The sequence below is a fragment of the Microtus ochrogaster genome (assembly GCF_000317375.1).
Source record: "Microtus ochrogaster isolate Prairie Vole_2 chromosome 6 unlocalized genomic scaffold, MicOch1.0 chr6_random_2, whole genome shotgun sequence".
Classification (NCBI taxonomy): Eukaryota; Metazoa; Chordata; class Mammalia; order Rodentia; family Cricetidae; genus Microtus; species Microtus ochrogaster.
In genome coordinates, this window is record NW_004949095.1 from 1,796,220 (window position 1) to 1,805,885 (window position 9,666).

The 9,666-nt window shown below is 45.1% G+C and overlaps 1 protein-coding gene across 1 annotated transcript in view; it reads left to right on the forward strand.

Annotated features, from left to right (window-relative positions):
- Positions 1–2,482: 2,482 nt before the first annotated feature.
- Positions 2,483–9,666, forward strand: part of Nmnat2 (nicotinamide nucleotide adenylyltransferase 2) — a 175,724-nt gene continuing 168,540 nt past the window's right edge. The window contains exon 1 of the mRNA XM_005363871.3: positions 2,483–2,710. Within this exon, the coding sequence (XP_005363928.1) occupies positions 2,626–2,710 (85 nt within the window). The 5' untranslated portion in view covers positions 2,483–2,625. The remainder of the gene's footprint in view (positions 2,711–9,666) is intronic.

Consider the following 9,666-nt stretch of genomic DNA (forward strand, 5'->3'; position numbering starts at 1 on the left):
CAGAGTCTGGAGGCTTCCTGTCTCCAACCAGAGCCCCGCTGAAAGCCCCCGAGGCTCTAGGCACCCTGTCCTACTTTGCTGGTCACTCCCCACCCTTTCCACGGTTTTCCTTTCTCAGCCACACTGCTGCTGTGTGCTGAGCACCCCTAAACACTCTCACTCCCCATCCCCTTTCTACTTCCTGTTCTGTATGTGCATCCCCGTTCTGTATGTGCATCCCCGAATGCTCATGCAACATGGCCTTTTGTGTGATTGAAGTTCCTGCTCCAGTACTATCTCATCAAAGAGCCTGTCTATCCTTAGCCCTTCTGAGAGAAGACTCTTTCCTTTTCGTTTCTTCCCCTCGCTTTACGTTTCTATATGATCTGGTTACTAATGCATCTATTCATTTTCTAATGGTCTGTTGTTTTTTTGCCAAGAGGGTGAACTGAATTAAAGCAGGAACTTCATTTTGTTCACAACCCCTAAATCAGTGCTTGGTATATGGCAGGCATTCAATAAATATTTATTGCTTAACTATATAATTATGTTAATTGCCCAGTTTATGAAATCTCTTGCTCTTTCTGCCCCACTAATTTGCATCTTATGCTAGAGAAGTTACAAACTTCTTTGTGAATTATATTAGTTCTTAAGACTCTTCTATTGAACTTTGGGAAGGGTAATATGGCTTGTCAGGCACTTGTCACCAAAGCTAATGGCCTGAGTTCCAAGACCCACACTGAGGGAGGGAAGAGAGAATCTATTACTATAGGTTGTCCTCTGAGCTCTATAGTAGTGCTGTAACACATGTGTGTGTATACACATGTGCATATGTACAAAGTAATAAACTGGAAAATTTCTCCATAGCTGAGGTTGATCTACTATTCAGCAGAAATTAAGAAATCTTTATTTTTTATCTAAGGGTTAGAGAGATGGCTGAGCAGGCAGAGGTACTTATTACAGAGTCTCATGGCCTGGGTTCAACCCCTGGAGCCCACACATGGAAGGAGAGAACAGACTCTTGCAATGAATTGTTAGAAACTCGAAGCCTGGGAAAGCAACACTTTTGCTTCTGAATCACTAAGCTAATTATTGGTTCTATATTGCATCCAAACAACATATTTGACCATCCTTCAAACCTTTCCTTCCCCCCTATTTTAAGGCATATTCCTGAACTTCTCTCTATCCATCCATCTACAAAGATTAAAAACTACAAAATCTACCCTATCTGTCCCGCCACTGCCTAGCCTTGTCCCTTGCCAGCCCCCTAAGTCTCAGGCCAGTACCATCTGTCTATGGCTGCCAGCCTCCTCTCACATTCCCAGCTTCCCATTTGCTTTCCTCCCAACAGCCAGAAATCTCATAAAAATGTCAATCATCCAGTGCTCTTCTGCCTAAAGGTTTCCAAGGCTTCTTTCTGTTATTCCACTACAAGTTAGTGATTCAGAAAAACTCCTGACCCATTATCCCACCCCCGTGTGATGACCGGCACCCACTTCTCTACTTGTTTCCAGCCTGCTCAGGACTTCTGGTTTGGGCTTCCTTTCAGGTTCATGGGTGCAGGAAGCCCTATCCTGTCCCTAAATATCCATACTAGCAACTCCTTGGACACATGGGCCCACCTTAAATGCCATGTACCCAGAGAAGCTTTCTCAGACCACCCCTGTGTCCAATCTGTTCTGTCAGAGAATGAGTTAATTCATTTATTATGTTTTGCACAATTGCACCTATTATTTTTCTTTCTGGTTATTATCAACCTCCCTCCAGTAGAACATAAACTTAATGAAGAGGTATTATTATCAGAGGGGTTCATAACAGCATCTATTAGAGGATGAACACTCCAGGAATAAGGATGGACTCTTAACCGTCTCAGTTTGGATAAAGTGATGACCGAACATGAGTTTCCGAAGACCTAGCCTTGGTGATTTCCTCATTCATATTTGCTCAAATCTGTCATTGCTTCAATCCACACAAAGAACCAGCGTGAACAGAAGGGCTCTCAACCCTCACTATTTCTTAGTAGCCACGGGTCAAGACCTGGACTCCTTTCAATAGTTTAGAATCACTGAGTAAGGGAGAAAAACGTCCGAAATGAAGACTATTGAAAAGAACAACTGTTATTTGTCACTTAAGATATTGAGGCTGTGAGAAAGAAAGTTCATAAGTTCAGACATTTTTGGAGTTAGATATGGTAGGGAATGTAGACAGGGAGAGAAAAGGAGTGAGATAGGATAACAAAATCTGAAAGAGGCAGGACATAGCCCACACACCATGCTGTGAGCATGCGAGGCTCTGGGTTTGCTACCGCTTCTTGCCATGTAGATAAACTAAGATGGGGTGATGCAGTGAAGTGGGATGGGGGGGATAGAAATGATAGGGTCAGGCACTAGGACCAGTGAGGCGAAAGAAGCTAGAGAGGAAGTGGGACTGAGCACCGAGAGGAGAGCAATACAAAAGCAGCTTCGGATCTCGCCGGAGTTGCAAGCGTTAAAGGGAGGCGGGGAGTGACGCGGTTTGCGTCTAGAGCGGCTCCTTGGAGTCCACAGCATCCACCGCCGGAGCCTCGCCTTCCTTTCTCCGTCTGCAGACATATCGAGACACAAAAAGAGGCAACCTCCAGACCAGTACGAGGGACCCACTCCCATCATGACCGAGACCACAAAGACCCACGTTATCCTGCTGGCCTGCGGCAGCTTCAATCCCATCACTAAAGGGCACATTCAGATGTTCGGTGAGTCCTCCCGCCTACCCCGGAGGCTGCTTCCGCTGCTCTACTCTCGCCAATATCAGGATTTTCCAGGGCGACTGGGCAGGAAGGCGTGCGCCCCTCCGGAGGGATGCGCCTGCTGATCTGTCTGGTGCCTGGTCAGCCCCTGCGATCACCGCTAGCGAGAGCCGACGCAGGCTGCGTTTTTCCAGGCTTCTCTAGCTTGGGGCCAGATCGCCTCACCGAGGGCCAGGGGTGGGGGAGGTGCGGGGCTCGGGGTGGGGGGTGAATGTCCTCTGGGGTGGGGTGGGGGCTCCGAGTTATAGCCCTGGAGCGCGACGGTGCGGAGATTTGACTACTTTGCGGGCGAGGGTAGGGATGGGGGCAGTGGTTGGGGTGCGAAGGAGGAGAGGGTTGGAGATAACGTGCTGTTTGTTTAGGATAGACAGAAATCTTGAAGGAGTTAAATGTGTCTCGGAGACACAAACACTCGCACACGACACACCAGTGACAGGGACTGGATTTGGCAGGCGATTCCTGGAGGCACAGGGACAAATGTTTGGGGGTTATGGTTGCGTGTGGCCCGGAGCGGTGAATCCTGACTGATGGCGAGGGGTACCCCTTGACCAGCCCAGGTTTGGCTCTGGCTGCCTAGGAAGGGGAGGGGGCGGGGCGGCTGTTGCGGGAGGTGGTCCATGAGCTGGCGAGATGGATCCGGGTCCAAGTTGGCCAACGTTCTGTCCAGGGTGGCGATGGTACTCGGCAGCCTTGCAGCTTGATTGTGAGGATGGATGTGTAGAAGTGCGTGAGAGTGGGATAGGGACGCGTCTTCACGAGTTTGTTTTCGAGGTTTGGGGTGTACAGCGAGAGGGATGGAGCCCCAGCGTCTGGGTGCGTGTGTAACGTCCAGCAGATGATTGTCCACGCAGTATGGAGATTTCTCGCCACCGGTACAGAAGCCACGCGGCTCGGAAGCTGCTCGCAGGGTGTGTGCGCGTTTAGAGCCCTGAGAGAAGAACGCGGGGTCACTTTAAAAGCAGGAATCGAGAAGTTAGAAGTTGGGGGTGCTTTTTCCTGGAACTCAGGGAAAGTACGCTGGAGATGGGAGAAGGAACGGGTGAGAGGCCCTGACCTAGCCCTGCGGTGAGGCGCTCTCCACAGGCGGCGGTGCTGAAACACAGCGCACTGCCACTGGCTGCAGGCACACGTGTTTGCCCAGGGCTGGAGGACTGCCAGAGCTTTCCTAGGCTGTTTAATGAAAGCCACAACGTACCCATAAGGACGACCCCAAACGCTCAAGCTAAAAATACCCGTCTCTAAACCTAAAAGATGAATCTTCACTTGGGCCGACGATTAAAAATTAAAAATACTCATGACAAGGTTACAAAACTACCCTGCATAGGGTAGATCCGGCAGCCACCTTACAGACCTGGAAGAGGGCATCTAATTAGTAGCCATCCCTTCCGCATTGTTCTGTAAGCTTTTAAAAGTGTTTATTCAGAGATGGCGCCAACTTGCCTGTTAAACAGAGGGCCGCGGGGTGGGCCACCTTCTCAGTCTTCTGAAGTAGCAAAACCCAGGCATTCCCCACTTTTTACTCTCCTGTGAGTCCAGTGTCTTTTCTCTTGTATTATTCGTCCTCCTCCACTTTTCCTTTGGCAGTCTTGTGTTGATACTGTTTCCCTCTCCCTTGGCCAAGAAGGATTGTGCTTCCTTGGAAGCTCCTTAGCTCTAGGAATCTTTAGTGGGCCGGTGGGTGCTCCTCCTTTCTTTGAACCAAAGATGTGGGAAATCCCATTTGCTGTAGGATCAGAAGTGGGTTAGATGTTGATTGAGTGCAAGAACACTGTCTTGCAGCTGGAGAGGTTGGTAGCAGTGATAAGGGGGAGCAGGGATGCTAACCTGCCAATTCTCCAGGAGCTTTGGGGATAGACTGTGAAAGCAGGCATGGGTTGTAGCAGAAGGTTTTACATTTAGAATAAGTGAAAGGAGACTTTTGACCATGGCCGTTATTCACTTCCCGTTGGCATCGAGGGCCAATCGAGAAGATCTGTCAACAAAGCCTCCTGAGAATCCATTTAGTGTAACCTAGAGAGCAACCCAGGAAAAAGCTGTGTGTGCTCACAATAGGTCTAGGGATCTTTCTACTAATGGAGGCTCTTCTAGAAGTACATAAACACGTGACAAGGAAGCAAGGAGAGGAAGATAAACTAGATGTTGTGGACTCTCTTACTAGTATCTTTGATACACATTTTGATATACATTTGGTATCTTATTTTCTTCTTCTTAGGTGTGTGTGTTCATGCATGTGCCGCAACTTTCATAGGGGGTCAGAGGGCAATTTCTGAGAGTTACTGTTCTTCTACTGTGTGTACTGGGCACTGAACTCAGGTTGTCAGCTTTGGTGGCAAACACCTGAGCCATCTTAACAGCCCTGTAAACCATGCTTTTGTTTCTCTTATTTAGCTGTTGGAGACCCTGTCTCAACTGTATCACCCTGCATGGCCTAGCATCTACTATGTAGATCTAATCAGTCTTGAACTCGCAGAGACCTACCTGCCTCTTCCTTTTGAGTACTGGGATTATAAGCCTGAACTGATTTTATCTCATTTTATATTTCTTGATAGTGGGTCTCACTCTTAGCCCAAGCTGGTTTCAAAGTTATAATAATTCTCCTGCCTCAGTCTTGCAAGTGTTGGAAAGGGCATGAACCACCATGCTTGGCTTTATAAATTACTTTTGCCTGAGCAGTGGTGTCACAAGCCTTTAATCTGGGAGGCAGAGGCAGGCAGATCTCTGTAAGTTTGAAGCTAGCCTGGTCTAGCAAGTTCCAGAACAATCAGCACTGTTACACAGAGAAACTCTGCCTCAATAAACAAACAAACAAACAAATAAATAACTTGTATGGCAGTTTCTAGTTAAAAGCGTCTCATGTATGTTTCGAACTTGTTCGTATTCACAATCTTAAAAGACAAATATCACCATCTATTTTGCGGGTGGGAAACTGGTATTCAGAGACTAAACAGGTAGCAAAGTGATCTGATCTTGAGACAGGGTATCAAGTACCCCAGGCTGGCCTCGGCATAGCTGTGTTGCCAAGGATGACCTTGAACTCCTGACTCTCCTGTTTCTGCCTCCTGAATGCCAGGGCTACGAGAGTACACCACCACTCCCTTGATTGGGCTGTCTGGAGCCTCACATTTCAGATCTCTCTTACAGAGCCAGGAAGAAGTGCTCAGTTAATCTGGCCAGGTTGTCTATTGAACACTCTTCCCTTTAGACATACACTAATTAGAATGGAGCTGACCATCAGCTGGCTGTGCTCTGGGCCATGCATTTCCTTAAGAGCTTTTTCTCATTGCAAGAGAGACAAGTTTCCATGCACTATTTCCTTTTAAAAATGACATTAAGATGTTCTTCCACGAACACATATTTAACATAATTAAATTATCAAACTTTCTTTAGATGTGTGATATTTGGTGGCACATGCTTAGAACCCAGAATTCTAGATGCAAAAGTAGGGGGATCAGGAATTCAAGGGCAGCCTTTCCTACATAGTTTAAGGCTAGTTACATGAGACACTGCCTCAAGAAAACCTTAAATTCCCTTAGTAGAAGGCCTGTATTTTTAAAATCCAGTTGCTTACCAGAGGGGAAAAAGAGAAAGAATATAAAACAAACAAACAGACAAATAGAATCAGCTCTTAGAACGTAAGAACTCACTTTTCTTTTTTGAAATGTATGTGGGTATGTTCATGTGTGTGCAGGAACACGTATGCGTAAGGGGGCATGTGTGTGAACAGGGGTACGTAAAGGATATGGGACAACTTTGAGTGCTATCTTCAGGAACTGTCCACCTTTTTAAAGACAGGGCCTCTGGCTGACCTCTCACTAACAAACCTCGGGGACCCACTTGTCTCCACCTCCTCCGTGTGGGGACCACAAGGATGCGTCACTAAGGTTTATTTAAAATGTGCGTTCTAGAGGTTGAACTCAGGTCCTTTAGAAGAAAGTACTAATTAAGTCCTCCCCCAAGCCAAATTCTTCATTTTTTTTTTATAAATTACACTGAGTACTAGCTTGGATATTTGTAAAATATTTTCGAATGAGCCCTTTCTTTACTCTGAAGGGAGACATGAACTTATTTATCCAATTTGTGGACTACAGAAACAGAGGAAAACATAGTGTTTGTGACTGAAACAATTGACAATTTTGTATGTAAAATGTTCTTAGGGATAAATTAAAAGCTTTTGGCAAAGTAAACCCATGAACTAATGGTGCCACATTTCATGGGTCAACTTCCTTGCATAAAAGGGCAATGTGGAGCTTGAAGAATTTTTATGTAAATTCTTAGTTTTCATAACTTTAAAGAAAATTAGGCTGAAATACCATTTCTAGCATACTAATATATAATCTCTACTTAAAATTAATAATACTAGATATTTATATTGATACATTTATTTGTAAGTCTACCATTGAGTAACCAAACAGAAAGTTGAAAAAGAAAAGGAAAAAAAGACTGACTGATTAGTTTGGGCATAAATGCTAGAAAATTAAAATGATTTAATTGGAGTTGAAATATATCCTGATTTTGATGACTGTAAAATAACTAGATTTCCCAGTGTTTCTATTTCATCATGCCTTTACTTTGAACAATTAGGTCATTTGAAAAGAGACATGGTCTGATTCCCGTCCTTCTGAACGGTGGTGAGACAGCTCTCTGGGCTTCATCTGGGTGCAGATGGGATGTAGCTTCTGTAGTTATAGCTGGTAATGGAGGTCAATGACAGGAAGCTGCCAGGAAGTAAGAAAGCATTTAAGGCACTATTCTTGTCTACATGGAGCGTTCCAGGGCAGCCAGAGATACACACAAGACCTTATTTGTGGGCGGGGACGGTTTAACATGCTTGAAAGGTCAATAAACACAACATAGTACTCCATACCATAGATTTGCTTGCTATTCTATGAGACGAATTGATTTGGGGTAAAGCGGAGGGCAGAAGTGGGAGAGTTTGAGTCAAGTTCTCATTATAGAACATAGACCATGCTACAACTTGCTATATTGCCCAGGGTAGCCTTGAACTTACCATCCTCCTGCCTCAGCATTCTGAGTGCTGGGACTAACAGCTGTGTGCCACCTTGTCTGGCTGAGCTACAACACAGCATTTTCTCCTTTGGCAAAGTGGAAGGACAGTGTGTCATTTGAACAAGAGCATATGTGAAAATCAGGAAGGAACCACTTTTTATAAAACCAGACTCAAATGCACGGTAGACTTTCATACCTATCCTTATGATTTCAAGGATGATATTTTCACTAGCGTTGCTGAAAGGGGAGCCATCGGCACTGAGCTGACAATGGAGGGCAAGGAGAACCTTGCAGCTATTCCCCTTTGATAACACAGGCCACCAACAAAGTAGATTCAACAGAGACATCTTCTGCTCATGCCAAGAAGAGGCTTTGTTTTTGTTAGTATTCACTTTTTCCAATTTGACTGTGCTCTCAAAACGTTTCTGCCACCTCCCGCAACATTCTCTTCCCTTCCCACTCTTTATTTCAGCTGACACCTTTATTTAGATTTTTCTCTTTAACAGTACTTTCTCAAGAGAACCCCGCTGACTTCCAAATAAGCCTGGCTTCCCTAACACTGGCTTCCTCACCATCTGAAAATGCGTCTGTGACATAGCTCTCAGTTCACTTCCAACTCACATTTCATCTCAAATTCCATTTTCCACGCTACGGTTGAATTTCTATAAGGAGAGAAACAATGTGTGGCTTCATCACGATTTCCTAATACCTAGCATAGAGTAGGTACTCTACAACAGTTGCCAAATCAATAGGAAATAAATGACAGGATAGACTCTTGGGCCAGACAGAAGAACTGAGCACAATGAAAGAGAGTGAGCAGCTATCAGAACCAGGAAAAGTTCATGATGCCTCAAGGAAGAGAGTACAGAGAGGAGAGCTGCTGGGGATGCAGGTGAGGTCTGATCAACTGTGAAGCCTTATGACTGCTGGTAAGGGGACTTTATCCCAATGGCAGTGAAGAGATATTGCTTTGTTTTTAAGTAAAGAAGTAAAATAGCCGTATCTTTAAAATTAATACCTAACTGGATTTTTAAGAGTCTATTATCTTTATTTATAGGTATGTGTGTGCCTTGGAGGCCAGAAGGCGGCACAGGTTACCCTAGACTTGAAGTTTCAGGTGTTTGTGAGCTGCCTGAGGTGGGGACTGGGAACCAAACTTGGTTCTTCTGGAAGAGCAGCAAGCACTCAGAACCACTGAGTCTTCTCTAGCCCTTGTAATTGACTGTTCAACGTAGGCGGAGGCTCGTGAAGGGGAAGAACGTGGTGATTTCTTAGGCATGCATTTCAGCAATACAGAGTCAGAACAGATGATGGCCATCTGGCTGGGCTGCTGTTACTTGGGAAGGGCAATGAGTGTATCTGAAAGTCACTGGGGAAGTAAAAAGAGACCCATATTTGCTGATTTGTAAGTTCCTGACCAGGACAGATAATAGAGGACATGAGAGGAGAAGCAGGTTTCAGCTGGTGGACAATGCGAATATGAGTGGGTTTTGCTCCAAATTTTAGGAAATACATATTCTTAGCAAGCATTGGAGCAGGAGAAGTAAATAGCTAAGGTCCAAGTCTCTCTGCAGCCGGGCATATCTGAGCACTGTATAGAAAGTCTCTCTGCAGCCTGGCATACCTGACTGCTGTATGAAAGTCCCCAGGAAGCTCCAGGTACATTCTTCAAAGTTCTTCACACATGAATATTGCTGAAGTTCATCAGTATTACAGAAATTAAAAAGATAAAAAAATTTCATATATTTTTATATGAAATTGGAAGATAATCAAGTTTTTTTTTTTGTTTTTTTTTTTTGTTTTTCGAGACAGGGTTTCTCTGTAGCTTTTGGTTCCTGTCCTGGAACTAGCTCTTGTAGTCCAGGCTGGCCTTGAACTCACAGAGATCCACCTGC